Below are 18,325 nucleotides of genomic sequence, written 5' to 3' on the forward strand. Positions count from 1 at the left end.
AAAAAAAAAAAAAAAAAAAAAAAAAAAAAGAATGATATGATTTCAAGCTCATTAATTTGAGAAAAAAAAAAAAAGTCCCAGGAAATTAATGTTGGTAAGGAAGCGATAAAGACGTGGAGCAATGAAAACACGTATTGACTGTAACGCAGTAGACTGTAAATAGAGATAAAGTTGGAAAATATTTTGTCACAACCTGGTTAGGTAAAAGACATGTGTACTAATGGCCAGTGCCCCTTCCTGGTGTTCTCTCAAGGAAACCCTGCCATGTGCATGAAGAGACTTCAATAAAATTGTTTATAGGCAACTTATTTTTAAGAGCAAATATTTGTAAATGCTCAACTGTCAGTAAAACATAAATTTTGCTATATTCATATAAAATACAATTTACAGTGAAATCAAACTATGGCTACAAACATCAATATGAATTAATCTCAGCAGTAAGTTATTGTGGGAAAATAGTAAATCTTAAAGTGATTAATATACTCTAGAAATTGAAAGTATTATATGATTTCATATAATAGGATATGTAATATACTATATGCAATATACTATTATGTGATATATTTAGAATAAAGTTTGTTCTGCAGTGTTTTATTTAAAGCTGTCCAAACTGCACAGTTGCCAGTCATTTGAGATGAGAGTTACCATGAAAGACCCGCGGATCCCCTTACCCAAGAATCCAACACTGCCACTGGATGCAATCAGCAAGAGGTTCTTTATTGTTACGCAGGCGCCCGCGGGTGGTCAGCGCGCGCCTGCGGGTGGTCAGCAGCTCCTGCTAGCTGAGCACACCGGGCTGGGGTGGTGCCGGGTTTTTATAGACAGGTACAAACAAGTTTTGGGTGGGGCGCAACTGATTGGTTGACAGTTAGAACTTTTGAAAAAGGCATACGTGGAGTTTGCTGATTGGCTCTAAGGACCCGCGCGGGGGAAGAGAGAGGCGGGAAGGGGGAACAAGCTGATTGTTTCTGAGGGCCCGCGCCTGGGAGGAGAAAGGCGGGAAAGGGGAACAAGAAGGGGGAAGGTAGGAATGCCATCATGGCGTCTCTATTATTTCTATAAGCCAAGCGGTTACAGAAGGGCAAAAGAGCGATTAATAAGCAATTAATAACCTAATTAATAACCTGGTCTATACCTAAAAGCCAGCGGTTTACAGAAAAGCAAACAAGCGGTTAGTTATCCTTTCAACCAAAGTCCTGTGTCTGTACCAAATGCAAGATGACATCCTGTGTCAAAATGATGTAGAGGAAGGCTTCACCTAGAGGGGTTTTTTGAATGGTTTTCCTACAGTATAGTAGAAAAGGCTCTACCCTACCCTGGTCAATGTTTGCAGGAATGTGTGTGCATTCTTGAGACTGAAAACAAGAAACTGAATGTTAGCTGAGAATTACAGAATTAAAAGTGACACAGGCAGTCAGTACTTTTGTGTTGACCAGAGAGATGCTGTTTAAATAAAAAAGAAAATCAATATTTTCTATCTCTTTGCAGAGTAAAAGTGAGCAAATTACCGTGCGGCATCTGACATCAGGAAACTGGGAAGTGATAAAGATCTTGGCATACGATGAAACTACTCAAAAAATGTGAGTGTTTTTGGTTCTCTGGTCAGGTTGGAAGTCAGGGCTTGTCGAATGCAATCTTTTCTGCCAGATTTATGTTTTGCTTACTGTGGTCCTAGTCCAGACAACCTGGCTATGTAAAGAGCAACTTTTTCTTTAAAGATTCTCCCTATCCATCACCCAGAGACACACTTGCACAGAAACGTGCACAGACCCACAGACAGAGGTCACGGAAAAGTGTGATATGATGATATTTTGAGAAAAAAAGCTGTGTTTCCCAAATGGACCCAAGTTCTGTGGTTGAATAATAGAACAGCTCTTGCCTGTTCTTTGACAGTTTGAAAATTCAAGTGAAAACTCAGCCTGGCAAAAATTGATCTGTGCCTGATGTTTTTGTTGTTTTCTTTCCTGGGCAGTTACTTTCTGAGCACAGAGTCTTCTCCCAGAGGGAGGCAGCTGTACAGGTAAGCAAGGTGCGAGGACTGCCCTGAACAGGTTGATTTCTCAATGGCCATCTACACAGCTTTATGATAGGATGGAAAAATTGAAGCTTCTTTTTGACATGATGAAACCTCACACTCTTGGTCCAGTCTCTCAGCTCTGAACCTTTGTGAGCCTGAAGGGTTGGACCTGAAGACCATCTAGCTGTTCCTTCTTTTTTTCCTCACCTGCTTGCAGTCTCAAAATACCATTTTTGTGTTACTGTTTTAAGGCTTGCTTCTCTCAACACACATCATCTCTACACACATCTCTCTCTACACACATCATAGGCATTTACATATTTTCCTCAGTGGACTTTCCTATGGCTAAGGCTCATTTTCAATTTTCAGTGCATTGATATTGTACACTGGTAATTTGCCCCCAAACAAAATAAAACCACTGTGAACCATTAGAAGAGTAGATCAAGAGAAAGTGTTTCTCCTCCCCTCCCCCATAGTGTATAAAACTTAGTAAGATTGTCACTGAAGCCAGGAATGCTCATTGCTTAAAGAAAGCAGTAGATGGGAAATGTTTTCATCTGCCCAATTTTCCCAGATGGAAAGTTGTATTCATAAAACGTACTTAAGGTCATACCTATTTAGTATTAAAATGTTTCTTCACTTGGAAAGCTTTCACCAGGACCTCACAAGAATTACTTTTATTTTTGTCTGGCAAGCAACTTATTAATTCTAGACTTTACATACACTTTCTGATTTCCATTTCACAGATCCATTTTTAAAGTGTCAAAACTGCCAAGGCATATTCTCAGTAGAAATTCATCATGTTTGAAGAAGTGTCACCACTGATTCCTACCCAGTAGCCTAGACTTTCCTCTGAAAGTAAAAATGCGTGTTTAAAACACCCTAAACTCCCTTTAATTCACCACATACACTTACTTATGCATAAATTGCTTTCATCTGAAACAAACATCTCATTTTTTATCACCTCTCCCAGTATGTAATTTCTGTGTTCATTTTTTGGGTGTATTTTGTTTGTTTTTTCTCTTAGAGTCCAGAACCCATATTCTCAGACTATGAGAAAAGGAAAAAAAGCTTTTTATTTAAAGAGACTAATTCTAGTTTCGGTTTAGAGTTTTTGATTAAAGTACTGATTACTTTTTTTTTTTTTTTCTTTTTGGTGACCTGAAGCCTGTCTTGAAACATATACTCTGGTTGGTACTGGTAGACCTGAGCCATTTTTTTAAGGTCCTGAAACCACTTCATCAAAGTTTTATTTCTCTTATATTATGAAACTTAAAAGAAAAGTGACAGAAGCTTAGACTTGGCCATTTTCAACCAATGGAACTATCTCAATCTCCCTTCCCTTTATTAGCCCAAAATGTGATCTGAATTAAAATGACTTCTTAGATTTCTGTGCTTGTCTTTACTTTCTAGTGACTGTGAACTGTACTAGTGGAGTAGGCTGTTAGAAAGAAAATGTAGTACCAATAAATTTCCCCTTAAATAACTCAGCAAATGCCAGTTGGCTTGACTGTTAGATAATGTTAATGTTTAACCCAGAAAACTCAATCATTGTCTTGTCCAGGTCATAAAAATAATGACTGGTTGACTAAATTTATGGGATGAGATCCTTTCTGCAGAATCACAACTGCAGCCAAAGACAGTTTAGAATTTTGTCCCAAAATGGGCATTTATTTCAGTAATTTCATAATCTAATGAGAAACGACCAACAAATCTCTGGGGAGCTTGAATCTGAAAAATTATATGAAGGTATGTAAGTAGCTAGGGACAACTGGCATGCATTCTTATCCTCTCTGTGGAGATGGTTACAAAACACTGAATAGAATTAATGATATTGACCTATATACTTAAAAATGATTAAAATGACAAATGCTATGGTGTGTGTGTGTGTGTGAGGGTATATACACACACATAGCAATTTTAAAGAGAAAATAATCAGGTATGACTACCTTGTAAATTATCATAAAGGTGAAACTGGTTAATGTGTTTAATTGCCTTGACCGATGAAGGAAGATTTGGGGTTATAATGAGCTCAGAATGTTTCAAATGTGAAATTTTGAGTTTATGAACTATACTTCACATTGATCCTCAATTGCTTCTTGTGCTTCTGTTGCCTGTGTCAATACACCTGTTCCCAGCCCCATGTATGCAGCTTACTGCACATCAAAATGACTAAGGTTCATTTACAAATATATAGCCAAAATCCTATTTCATTTCCAAATGAAATTGAGAATATTTTGTCTTAAGCTTAAGAAACAGCTTAAAACACAGCTTCACCAGTATTTTCATCTGTTGGCATAATTTACAGTTCATCTTTATTTATAAAATAAATGATTCTATATAGGAAATTTAACCCTAAGTAAATATCTCAAACACTCTAATCTTAAGAATCTATGTAAAATAAATGATTGCTTTTCTCTTTAACTACTTCCCTGAGGTCTCAAAATATGTATATCATTAATACTATATTATCATACAAAAATTACTTTCCTTTACCAAAAATTTCAGTGCAAGTATTTAAGGCAAGTGTTTTCAGTGCATCTGTTTAGTGGGAAAAATTTGACACGGATACCTAATTCTACTGTGAGGTTGATTCTTTGCATAGCTTGTGAAAACATGTATTGGCTCTTTCAACTAATATTTACCGATGGTGAGTTTATGCTAGTTTCTGTGGGCAATTCCTTTTGCAAGTTTTTAAAGGAATATCTGTAGAGAAAAGGCAGGTAAGAATAAATTACATTGAGTCCTGTGGAAATCAGTTTATTTATAGACATGCATACATACATACACTTTATAAATATCTAGGCATACATGATTGTATTATAGAGAAGAAAAATGTGTATGTCTTAACATTATTAATGGAAATGGACTTTGCATTTATACAGTAAGTCATCATTTACAGGGAACTGCAATGTAAGTAATGCTGGAGCTCCACAGTTTATGTTAATCCTTAAATATTGATGCCACACATTCAAGTACCTGGAATAGTACCGTTTCTAATTTTCTTTTTCTTTCCCCAGTGCATCTACTGAAGGACTGTTGAATCGTCAATGCATTTCATGTAATTTTATGAAAGAACAATGTACATATTTTGATGCCAGTTTCAGTCCTATGAATCAACATTTCTTACTGCTCTGTAAAGGTAACACATGATTTCTGATGAAATTTATTTGATCACTATCTATTACTATCATGAGTAACTTTTCTCTAGCTATATGATTTGATATTCTAAATTTATGTATTCACTAAATTATAAATTATGAATTTACAAGCTATGCATTGTATCTTCATTTAGAAAATAAAATTGGGAGTCAACATTTATTCCTGATCAAGAAAGGCTGTTTGAGAGCAAATGTTTTAAAAAAGTGAATAAACATATTTACATTAGCAAAGTCCTGCTAAACTAATTTATCTAGTCTTTAGAAAAAATTTTTGAAAATAATGGCTTGGTTGTTAAGAGATTTAGGATCTATAGAAATTTAATTGCCCAGTTATCTGGTTTCTGTTTCATTGTTTTAACTATGAAATGCTTCAATTTGGAAAAAAAATAATTCTTTCATGTAGCCTTTCCAATAATGATTACTTAGATGTATTTAAAATATTTATACATATTTTTTTATACATGTTTTTAAAATCCAGGCCCAGGTGTCCCAGTGGTCAGTCTACACAGCATGGAAAACCCAGCAAGTAAGTACACAAACATGAAAATGTGGGATAGTCATGGGGGTCATTGGTCTTAGGTATTACTTATTCTCAATGTCATATTCTTACAAAACCTTTTTCAAAGGAGTTTCCACCATGGAGCAGGATGTGTAGATACCATCAGTTTGACTGTTTGAGCAAGTGATTTGAGCCATGTTAACAGCCACAATTGGATCACACATGCCTGGAACAGGGTGTCTACTGTTACCTAATCTGAAGGAGGACTGGTTGATGAGGCTCATTTAGGTACACTTCAGCCTACGGGCCTCTTACTGTTCTGGCTCATTTTTTTCCTTGGCCTCATGTAGATTATTCCTCCAATGCTTTTTGTGTACTTTTGGGAAAAATATGAAAAGTATGTTATGTGTTCTCTATCCTATTTGTTCCAGATATCCAGGGCTTCCTAGTTTTATGTATTCATTTATTCTTTTATGTATTTAACTATTCATCATCTATGAAGTTTGGGTGGACACTGCTAGTAAAATATGGTCAGTGTGTTTATGAAATTATAGTAGAGTACGTAAGTAAATACAGGGTTGAGGTAATCATAAAAATGAATAGCCAGATTGCTTCTTGCCTTCTTTTCTTCCTATGTTTCTTTGGCTTTTTTCAATTTTATTCAATCAGTACTCTTATGCTCTAATGATTTACATTAGGCTACCACGATCTAATAAATTAGGCATGTATTTATGAACTCAGAACACCACCGACATAGTTAATTTTATTATCCTCTTTTAAAGAAGAGGAAACTGAGTCACAGGGAAGTTAAATAACTTGCTTAATTAATACTAATAGGTAGCAGAGCCAGGAATCATGAGAAGTAGTCTGACTCCAAAATAGGATTTGTAATTGATGAAGGTAGGTTGGAGGAGGGGTTCCTGCAGGATCAGCCAAGAGGGTCCTTGGCTTCACAAAGGATAGAAATCAAATGTGAGTTGGAGAAAGTGAAAACAGAGTTTAAGAATAGCAGACAGAGTGTCTAGGAGACTTAGAAAGGAGAATGAGTCTCATCAGTGCTTGGGATCAGAGATTTATTTTAGAAAAGAATCTAGGTGTGTGTTCCTTTAGGAATCCAGGGTAGGCCCAATTAAAGTTGGTAACACGTGAGTAACAGATGTTATTTCATGAATCATCGAAGGTAGAAGGTATTGATGCCAGTGTCAGCAGAAGTTTGTTGGAAGCAAATTTCCTGGAACACGTTTTAGATCCAGCTCTTCTTAGAGATCATTACATGCTTGAGGCCTAGAACAAAACTCAGAGAATGATTCACTTTCCTGCTTTCCTCTTGAAGTGAGAACATAATTTCTTTGTCTTGTTCAAAGGCAAAATATAGAAATGGGGCCTAGCAGAAAAAGAGAGACCTAGCCTTTCTAAAATGGATTCCCTCCAGCTTCCTTCCCTCATTATAGGGCATCTTATTCTATTGTTTTTTGTCTTTCACATCCTGTATTTAAGTAGTTTTACTTAGATGTATAAACTTAACTAAGATGCAGGCATAAGACTGTAATGTTGAAGGACAATGTTATTTTTAGACAACAGAGTAAGACCATTGATACTCTTCAAATACCAATATATGGAGACTTCCTCCTGTTCTAGAAAAAAAAAGTACTAAATTTGTAATGGGGTTTTGTGTGGCTGGAAATAGGTGAGTACATTGTTTAAACGTTTCTACTTAACAGTATAAAACTTAAAAGAGGTTGTGGTGAGCAAATTAAATGTATTTAGTATTAAAAGCAATAGTAACAATAAAACAGTATATTGGATAAAACTGAAGGTTGGATTTTATAGATTAAAAGATCAGTATATTAAAAAATAGTATACAAAATGAGTTCATTATAAACCTTTTGTGAGATGTGAAACAAGTTAATATCTCATAGGATCATAGGATCAATTTCCTTGTAGGCAAATTAGCAAATGAATTTTTAATGAAGATGAGATTTATTTGCAACATAGGATGCACTAAATAAATGGGAACTATTTGTGTTATATTGCATATTATGCCAAAAATTTTTAAAAATATTCCAATCTGATTTTAATTAACTTTTTTCTACTGTTGTTTCCTAGTAATTTCTGCTGCAAATAATGAAATATTTTCTAATTTTCCCACTTATAAGCATCATCTCAGCATCCAGAAAAACAGAAGTGAGCAGTGGTCAGGTGCTTAATTTTCTTTTTTGAAAGACATTCAGGTTCAAGTAAATCTTCTGGTTAATGAATTATGGATTAATCTTTGTTAATGAATTAATTGGAACACATTTGGGGGCCACATGAAGTAGAATAGGATATACAAAAGAAATTTAAAAAAGAAAAATGAAAATATTTAATCTGGACAACTTTAAACCCAATAGTTATTGAAGAAATGCAGAGTAAAACTTTGGAATTTGAGAAACAAGGCAGAGGATCACAGGGGATGAGAAGAAAAAAATGAAACAAGATGAAACCAAAGAGGGAGACAAACCATAAGAGACTCTTAATTTCAGGAAACAAACTGAGTCTTGCTAGAGTGGAGGGGGGTGGGGGGTTGGGGTGGCTGGGTGATGGACATTTGGGAGCGTGTGTGCTAGGGTGAGTGCTGTGAATTGTGTAAGACTGATGAATCACAGACCTGTACCCCTAAAACAAATAATACATTGTATGTTAACAACAAGTAAGTAGAATCTAAAAAAAAAGTTTAAGCTATAGTTACAAGTGATTAAGGAGTCCAAATGTTTATGCCACTCCAACAAAACTGAAAATGCATCTAAAACTTTCAAAAAGTAATACAGATGTTAAAATTCTTGCATTTGGCTAGCAGCCCTCCAGGTGATTTTTGTTCTTCTTGAGTATTTGCCTTATGTTCTACAATGAACAAGTATTACTTTTTTTCCATATATTACTTTTTTAATGAAAAAGAAACCCTTCATTAAAATGCTCAGTGAGTTGAGACAAGGTATAAATATGAAAAATTTTAAAAATTTTACTTTTAATATTTCAAAGGCCATTTGTCGCATATCACTACCATTTGCTTTCTCCTTAATTTTGCATATATGCTTTGTTTCCTTTTTCTCCATCCTATCCTTGTTCTCACTCCCCTTTACTTCTTTTCTCTCTTCTAGTTTCTTTCCTCTTTATTTCTTCTCAGTTTTGTTTTCATTTTCTTCCTCTTCACACTGTTTCACCAAAAAAAAAAAAAGTGTATTACATGTTTTGCAAGTTTATCATGGGAAAAAAACCTCTCTGCTCTTAATATTTTTCAAAATGGCTTTACTATATTTCCTTTGCTTAAAAAGAACTTACTTCCCTGTGACCATGGATTGCTTTTTTTCCCCAGGAATAAATGAGTAGCCTTTGATTTAGAAGTAAAAATTCTCAGCTGCCCCTCTATTCATGTCATTAGTTTACATGTAATTAGGTTTATTTTTTGCCACTGACATTTGATAATTAAGAGAAACCATGAGAAATTATTAGTATATTATACTCAGATTGGTGCCTCTGGCTGTATCCATTTGTTCAACTGTCAGTTAGTCAAATTATTCATTTATTAAAAAAAAAAAAAAAGCCAGCCAACAAGATGATCTGTAATTAAAGGTATAAAGGTAAAAATTTACTAAGATTTATTCTTCAAAAAACTGTGTTCATTGTAGTTAGCAAATATCAGGTGACAGTGGCTTCCTGCATTTTTATGATAGTTCTTAGGTTATAAATGCTGAGTCTTTAATGAAAGTATACAGAGTTTAGGTATTCACATTCTAAATTTTATAACTAAATGTTTAGGATCAGTTCCTTGAAAATACAGGATTTGGATAATCTGAAACTTCTTACTAGGGATAGAATAAACCTCTGACAACATCTAATTTCCCAAATTTGTATTGTAGAGGATGACACTTATTTACAAAAAATGTGGTTTGGTATGCCTGAAATCACATATAGAATTTAGAGTACATGGCAGGAGAATATTATATGGTTCTAATAGAATATGGTAATTTCTCTAACAGAAGTGGACATAATTGCAAGAAAGCAAGTTAGTAGAAAGGCAAAAGAATGTGAATGTACTAAAAAGAAGACATGAAATATTTAAACTTGCAAGATAAAGGCTGTCCCATGTGGCTGGAACAAAACATTTAAGAAAAAAAAAAAAAAAGGAAAGGATATAGGTGATAGGGGCAAGCTAAGGAGTTTGGATTTAACAGTGGATTGTCGGTGATAAGCCGACAATAATTAAAAAAATAAATTTGTGATCTGGCCATGTTTCTACTGAAAGTAGAAACAGCCTGATGCCAGAAAGTGAGGGGGAGAAAACTGGATAAAATATATTAAAAAAAACCAATTTTCAAGCATTGTGACAGTAGTCAAAATGGGACTCTCATTCCTGGAAGAAGGGAGACAACTGAGATTAATGTTTTAATTGCTCTGGCTTTTTTGCTAGAATCATTTTAGGAATTTCAGTGCAATGAGGAACAGTCCAAGAAGAGTGTAATGGTATCTCAGAGTCAGAGTCTCAGAGTCAGAATGAGAATGGCCATTGGAGTTCAGAAAGTTTGAAGCTTTTGGAATGTTGAAAACATGGACAAATACACTGGAGAGGAGGAGAAATCTTAATAGGGATTCAGGGAATCACCCTGAGTCTACTGCAAAAAACCCCTAGCTAAGCATGTAAATGACAAAGGACAGAGCTTAAAGAGCGCTGGCATGTGCTGAAAGTTCCAACCAGGCAGAATACTGGAATGTGTAGGAGATAGCCCACCAGAGTCATGCCTTTGTAATAGAGCTACACTAGCCACACAGCAGAAATCACCCAAACCTACACAAAATAAGATATTTTTAAGTCTTAAAATGATTTAGCTGACCTGTAGATAGCCTATACCTTATTGGAACAAAATCCAACAATTTCCAAAATAACAGAACAAAATCCACAAAATACTCTAAGTCACAATGGGTCAAAATCCAGTAAAACATTACTGGGTGTGTGAGGAAGCGAGGAAGTGAGGAAGGAAGGGAAGAAGAAAATGTGATTCATAACTGGGAAAAAAGCTGCTGTGAATAAAGAGAGACTCAGAAAAGAGAGAGATGGAACCTTCTACAAATACAATAAACCAGCTATTATAAATATGATTTTGAAATGAATGAATATGGTGTGACTATAAATGGAATATTTTTAAAAGGAACTTGAACTTTAGTATTGGAAATAAAAATTCCACTGGAAAAGACCAAAGTAAATTAGACACTATAGAAAAAGATCAGTGAACTTGAAACTTTATCAATAGAAACTTTCAGAAATAGAAAAGGAATAAAAGAAATGAACAGAGCCTAAGTTAATGCAAGTCTATATATATGTGTGTGTATACACATAGACACACACATACAATGTTTTTACTTAGATCAGAAGGGGAGGCACATAAGAAATATTTGATGAAATCCAATATTTGGTCAAATACAAGTAAGATGAAACATATAAAATTGCTCAAAAACCTCAAGTGAAATGTATCCCAATAGAAAAGGTAATTTAAAAACAAAGCAAATTAAACCATAAGTCACCAAAAATAAAAGGACCTCTATATATCCAAACATTATATAAATGGTAGTCAAGAATTACTGCAAAGGTCTTATCAGAAAATAAATAAATAAATAGGAAAGAAACGGAAAGACAAACAGAGCAAAATCTTTAAAATGATGATGGAAGAATTCCAGAGAAGATGGCAGAATAAGACAACCCTAAGCACAGTGCATCTCAGGGGTACAGCTAGGTAACATTCACATCAGTGTAAATAACCCAGAAAATGACAGGAAAACCAGGAGAACAAACTGCACAACTAAAGGGATCCATGGGACTGTCTGTGGGGAGGAAGGAGGGATGCTGCTGGAATGGAGAGGGGAGAGAAACATTCTCATCCATGGGAATTTGTCTTCCCTGTGTGGACTCTCCAAACATTTGGCTTTGAAAGCCAGAGGGGCTGAATTTCCACTACAACCAATGGGATGAAAAACCTTAAACTATAAAAATCAGTGGGCTCAGCTCTGGGAGGGCTGAGGGCAAGAGGAAACTGAGTCTCCACCCTTAATGAGACAGCACAATAAACAGCCTGCAGAGATACAGCACAGAAGCAGCAGTTTGAAAAATGTTTGGGGCATCAGTGTGACTCATCTCATGAGTGTGACTGAAGGGCAGGGATCTTGAGATTTCTTCAGAAACAAAGGAGCTGGTAGGCACCATTACCTACTCCCACCTCCCAGCACAAACACAGGGACATCTACAGGAATCAGAGAAGCTCAGACACTTGCTCCTTGCTAACAGTGCATGTTCTGCACCTCCCTCACCCCTGCACTTCAGATCTGCCCTCTCCAGCAAGGCAGGCCTTAATGCTAGTAAATTTAGTCCCCGCCCCCAAGTTTGTGGACCTTGCCCTTAGCAGAGCCAACCCCTCCAAAATGCTTTTAGCCAGAGACCCTGCAAAGAGGTGCTGCAAGCCTAGCAATGTGTAAGCAACCCCAACAGGGGCCAGAATCACTCCTAAGTGACACAGGAATGGGAGAACATAACCACAAACACCATTCCAGCTGTGGACCCAGCAGTGGGAAAGAGACAGAGAGCTGGTCCCCATGCACAAAAGCTTCTCAGGGGACAAAACAGGTAAGCATCCTGAAGTTTGGTGCTACTGTTATCTCTGGCAAATGGTTGGTCAGACACAACTCAAGCCCAAGGCAGCTGGAGAATGGCCCAATAACAGAAAAGAGCCCCAACACGGCCCTCAACAGGCAAAGAGAGCCATTGCAGATGACTAGACTTAAGGAAAAAGCTACTCACCCACCTCAGCCAGGCATGCACAACACACACAGGAATCACCCCTCAAGTGTCAGGGGAAGTGGGGACACTGCAGTGTAGGACCTCCTTCATAAGGCAGGAGACACAGCTGACTTTCCTAGCATACAGAAACATACACAAAGATTTAGACAAAATGAGAAATTAGAAAAGGAAGTAGGTCTTTGAAAAGAACAAAATCACAACAAATGACCTAACTGAAATAGACACAAGTAATACACGCAATAGAGAATTTAAAGTAATAACCTTAAAGATATTTACTGGACCTGAGAAAGAGTAGAAGACATCATTAAGAAACTTAAAGAGAAAACAAAGGAAAAAAAATATAATCAGATAGGAACTCAATAAATGGAATTAAAAATACACTAGTTGGAATAAACAGTAAACTATAGAAAGAAGAATGGATCACTGACCCAGAGGACAGAGAAATTGAAAGCAATCAAATTAAGCAGGTGAGAAAAAAAAGTTACACCAAACAAGAACAAACCTAACATCAAATGTAATAGCATTCACATTATAAGTATCCCAGGAATAGAGAGAAAGTAAATGGTACAGAAAATTTATCTGAAGGAACAGATGAAAATTTCCCAAATCTAGGGAAGGAAACAGACATCCAGAATCAAGAGGCACAGACAGCCCCCTTTGAACTAAATCCAAGAAGGTCTACAACAAGACACAAACTAACTGAAATGGCAAAAAGTAGCAATAAAGAGAATATTAAAAGCAACAAGAGAAAAGAAAACAGTTCTATACAAGAGAAACCCCATAAGGTTATCACCTAATTTTTCAGCAAGAAGCTTTGCAGGTCAGAGGGGAGTGACATAATGCATTCAAATGTTGAAAGGAAAAAAAAAAAAAATTGCAGAAAAAATGCTCTATCCAGGGAGGCTAGCATTAAGATTAAAAGGTGATATAAAGAGTTTCCCAGGAGCTAGTTCTTTGAAAAGACTGATAAAATTGATAAAGCTGTAGTAGTACTCATCAAAATCAATAAATCAATAAACAAATAAATACACTGAGGACTTAAAATCAGAAATGAAAGAGAAATAAATGATAACCATAAATATAAAAAGGATTATGAGAGAATATTAAAGATTACATGCCACCAAATAGGACAACCTAGAGGAAATACATGAATTCCTAGAAATATATAATCTCCCATAACTGCATCAGGAAGAAATTGAAAATTTGAACATACCAAAAACCATCAATGAAACTGAATCACTAATCAAAAAACTCCAAACAAAACCAGAACCAGACAGCTTTACAGGTGAATTGTACCGAACGCTTAAAGAAATTTCTCTCAAACTATTCTAAAACCAAAACAAACAAAAACAAAACAAACAAACAAAACAAACCGAAAAAAACAAAAAAAACAAAAAACACACACACAGAGGAGGAAGGATATCTGCCTAGCTTCATTCCATAAGGTGAGCATTTCATGAGGCTAGCATTATCCTGACACCAAAACTAGGTAGACAGTACAAAAAAAAAAAAAAAAAAAAGAATTACGGGCCAACATCGCTAATGACCATAGATGCAGAACTCCTCAACAAAATACTAGCTAATCAAATCCAACAATATATTAAAAAAATGATCAAGTGGGTTTTACTACCAGGATGCGTGGGTAATTCAACAATCACAAAGTTATCAATGTTAAACATCACAAAGATACAGGATAAAAACCATATCATTTCAATAGATGCAGAAAAAGCATTTGACAAAGTACAATGTGATAGAAACCCGCAACAAAGTAGGTTTAAAGGGAACCTGAACATAATAAAGGCATTATTTGAAAACCTCACGTCATATATGAAAAACTAGCCTTATCTGAAAAACTAACATTATCCTCAATGATGAAAAACTGAGAGCAGTTTCCCTAAGATCAGAAACAAGACAGGGAGGTCCATTCCCACCACTTTTATTCAATATAATACTGGAAATCCTAGCTACAGCAATCAGACAAAAAGATGAAAAACATCCACATTGGTAAGGAAGAAGTAAAATGTTCACTATTTGCAGATGACATGATACTACATACAGAAAACCCAACACCCCACCAAAAACTACTAGAACTGTTAAATGAATTTAAGGTTGCAGACAGAAAATTCAATATACAGAAATCTGTTCCATTTCTATTCACTACAATAAAGCAGCAAAGAGAAATTAAATAAGCAATCCCACTTAAAAATGCACCCCAAATAATAAAAGTCATACTATAAAATGAACCAAGAATGTGAAACACCTGTACTCTGAAAACCATAAAACGCTGATGAAAAAAACTGAAGAAGACACAAAGAAATGGAAAGATATTCCATGCTCATGGATTGGAAGAACAAATATTGTTAAAATGTCCATACTACCCAAAGCAGTCTTCAGATTTAATGAAACTCCAGAGCTATGGGAAATGCAGCACATAGAATTCACAGCCTTTTCCCCATGATTCTTCAGTGTTTCACAGTTAAATTTTTTAAGTTTTGTTTTTAAAATTTTTGTTTTTTTTTTTAAATTTTCCTCTTTCCTATTTTAACCTTTTTAAACTTTTATCAATACCTTTTTACAAATCTTTTAAAATTTTCATTGTTATAGTCATATTCTATCCCTTCATTGAATTTAACCTTACTTTTTATATACATGTAAGTTTTTCTTTAAAATTTGGGGATACAGTTTCTTAAAACAGATCAAAATATACCCTAAAACAAAGCCATATGCTTTGTTCTCGTCTCCACCATGATCACATGTTTTTCTTTCTTTTTTCAAACAACTTATCTTACTGATTTCTTTTTTAGAATCTTTTTTCAATTTTCATCTTTATAATCATATTCCATCCCTTCATTGTGTTTACCCTTATTTTGGGGTGTGTGTTTATTTTTTCTTTCTTAAAAATCTGGGGAGGCAGGGGCACCTGGGTGGCTCAGTGGGTTAAGCCTCTGCCTTCGGCTCAGGTCATGATCTCAGGATCCTGGGATCGAGTCCCGCTGCTTCCCCCTCTCCCTCTGCTGCTCCTCCCATTTGTGCTCTCTCTCCTCCTCTCACTGTTAAATAAATAAATTCTTAAAAGAAAAAAATGGGGGGAGGCAGTTTCTTATAACAGACCAAAACACACCCAAAATTAAGTGAGTGTGTGTGTGTATGTGTGTGTGCGTTTCCTTTCTACTTTCTCCTCTGCTCAGTTTCAGCTCTCTTCTGATTTGGTTAGTGTACATTTTTCTATGGTCGTTGCTACACTTTTAGTATTTTGTTATCTCATTCATCTATTCTTATCTAGATAAAATGACAAGGTGGAAAAACTCACCTCAAAAAAAAAAAAAAAAAGAAAAAGAAAAGAAAAAGAGGCAGTACTGATGGCTAAGTAGCTAATCATTATAGAAATTAGTAAGATGTCAGAACCAGAGTTCAGAATGACGATTATCAAGATGCTAGGTGGGCTTGAAAAAAAGCATAGAGGATACTAGAGAATCCTTTTCTGGAGAAATAAAATCCCTTTCTGGAGAAATAAAAGGACTAAACTCTAACCATGTTGAAATTTAAAAAGCTATTAATGAGGTGTAATAAAAAATGGAGGCTCTTACTGCTAGGATAAATGAGGCAGAAGGGAGAATTAGTGATATAAAAGATCAAATGGTGGAAAATAAAAAAGCAGAAAAAAAAAAAAAAACTACTGGACCACGAGGAGAGAATTCAAGAAATAAGGAAAAACAAAAGAATGAAAAAATATAAGAAGAAGGGGAACCAAGAAAAAGAAGAGGGGGGGGGGGGGGGGCAGAAGGTATACTGGAATAAATTATAGCAGAGAATTTCCTTAATTTGGGAAGGGAACAAGAATCAAAATCCAGGAGGCACAGAGAACCCCCCTCAAAATAAAAATCAATAAAAATAGGTCAACACCCCATCCTCTATTAAAATTTACAAGTCTCAGTGACAAAGAAAAATTCCTGAAAGCAGGTTAGAGACAAGAGATACATAACATACAATGGCAGAAATAATAGACTGGCAGAAGACCTATCCACAGAGACATGGAAGGCCAAAAATGGATGGCATGATATATTCAGAGCACTAAAAGAGAAACATATGCAGCCAACAATACTATATCTACCTAGGCTGTCAATGAATATAGAAGGAGAGATAATTTAAAAAAAAACAACAAAAAAAAAACCACTTCCAGGACAAACAACAACTAAAAGAATTTGCAAATACCGAACCAGCCCTGCAGGAAATATTGAAAGGGATCCTCTAAACAAATAGAGAACCTAAAAGTAATAGACCAGAAAGGAACGAAGACAATATACAGTAACAGTCATGTTATAGGCAATACAATGGAACTAAATCCATACCTTTCAATTGTTAACCTGAATGTAAATAGGATAAATGCCCCAATCAAAAGACACAGAATATCAGAATGGAATAAAAAATAAGACCCATCAATATGTTGTCTGCAAGAAACGAATTTTAGACCCAAAGACACCTCCAGATTTAAAGTGAGGAGGTGGAAAACAATTTATTATGCTAATGGACATCAAAAGAAAGCTGGGGTGGCAATCCTTATACCAGATAAATTAGATTTTAAGTCAAAGACTATAATATGAGAGGAAGAAGGACATTATACCATACTTAAAGGGTCTATACAACAAGAAAATCTAGCACTTTTAAATATTTATGCCCCTAACATGGGGTCAGCCAATTATATAAACCAATTAATAACAAAATAAAAGAAATACATTAATAATAATGCAATAATAGTAGGGGGCTTTAACACCCCCCTCACTGAAATGGACAGATCTTCTAAGCAAAAGATGAACAAGGAAATAAAGGCCTTGAATGACACACTGGACCAGAGGGACATGACAGATATATTCAGAACATTCCATCCCAAACCAACAGAATACATATTCTTCCCTAGTACACATACAACATTCTCCAGAATAGATCACATTCTGGGTCACAAATCAGGTCTCAACTGGTACCAAAAGACTGAGATAATTCCCTGCATATCTTCAGACCACAATGCTTTGAAAGTAGAACTCAACAAGAGGAAAGTTGGAAAGAACTCAAATGCATACAGGCTAAAGAGCATCCTACTGAAGAATGAATGCGTCAACCAGGAAATTAAAGAAGAATTTTAAAAATTCATGGAAAAAACAAAAACAAAAACATGACTCTTCAGAATCTTTGGGATACAGTAAAGGTGGTCTGAGAGGAAAGTATATAGCAATATAAGCCTTTCTCAAGAAACAAGAAAGGTCTCAAATACACAACCTAACCCTATACCTAAATGAGCTAGAGAAAGAACAGCAAATAAAGTCTAAATCCAGCCAGAAAAGAGAAATAATAAAGATCAGAGCAGAAATCAATGAAATAGAAGCCAAAAGAACAGTAGAACAGATCAACAAAACTAGGAGCTGGTTCTTTGAACGAATTAAGAAGATTGATAAACCCCTGGCCAGACTCATCAAAAAGAAAAGAGAAAGGACCCAAATTAATAAAATCATGAATGGAAGAGGAGAGATGACAGCCAACACCAAAGAAATACAAATTATAAGAACATATTATGAGTAACTATATACCAGCAAATTTGAGAATACAGAAGAAATGGATGCATTCCTAGAGACTATTAACTACTAAAACGGAAACAGAAACAGAAAACCTGAACAGACCCATAACCAGTAAGGAGATTGAAGCAGTCATCAAAAATCTCCCAACAGAGGTGCCTGGGTGGCTCATTGGGTTAAGCCTCTGCCTTCGGCTCAGGTCATGATCTCAGGGTCCTGGGATCGAGCCCCGCATTGGGCTCTCTGTTCAGCAGTGAGCCT

General features: G+C 35.6%; 1 protein-coding gene across 2 annotated transcripts in view; it reads left to right on the forward strand.

Moving 5' to 3' along the window:
• Window positions 1-18,325, forward strand: part of DPP10 (dipeptidyl peptidase like 10) — a 599,077-nt gene that overhangs the window by 539,436 nt on the left and 41,316 nt on the right. For both annotated transcript variants that reach the window (XM_059394419.1, XM_059394420.1), the window contains exons 14-17: window positions 1,489-1,580; window positions 1,973-2,020; window positions 5,038-5,159; window positions 5,657-5,704. In XM_059394419.1, the coding sequence (XP_059250402.1) occupies window positions 1,489-1,580; window positions 1,973-2,020; window positions 5,038-5,159; window positions 5,657-5,704 (310 nt within the window). The remainder of the gene's footprint in view (window positions 1-1,488; window positions 1,581-1,972; window positions 2,021-5,037; window positions 5,160-5,656; window positions 5,705-18,325) is intronic.

This window comes from Mustela nigripes, chromosome 3, assembly GCF_022355385.1.
Source record: "Mustela nigripes isolate SB6536 chromosome 3, MUSNIG.SB6536, whole genome shotgun sequence".
NCBI lineage: Eukaryota > Metazoa > Chordata > Mammalia > Carnivora > Mustelidae > Mustela > Mustela nigripes.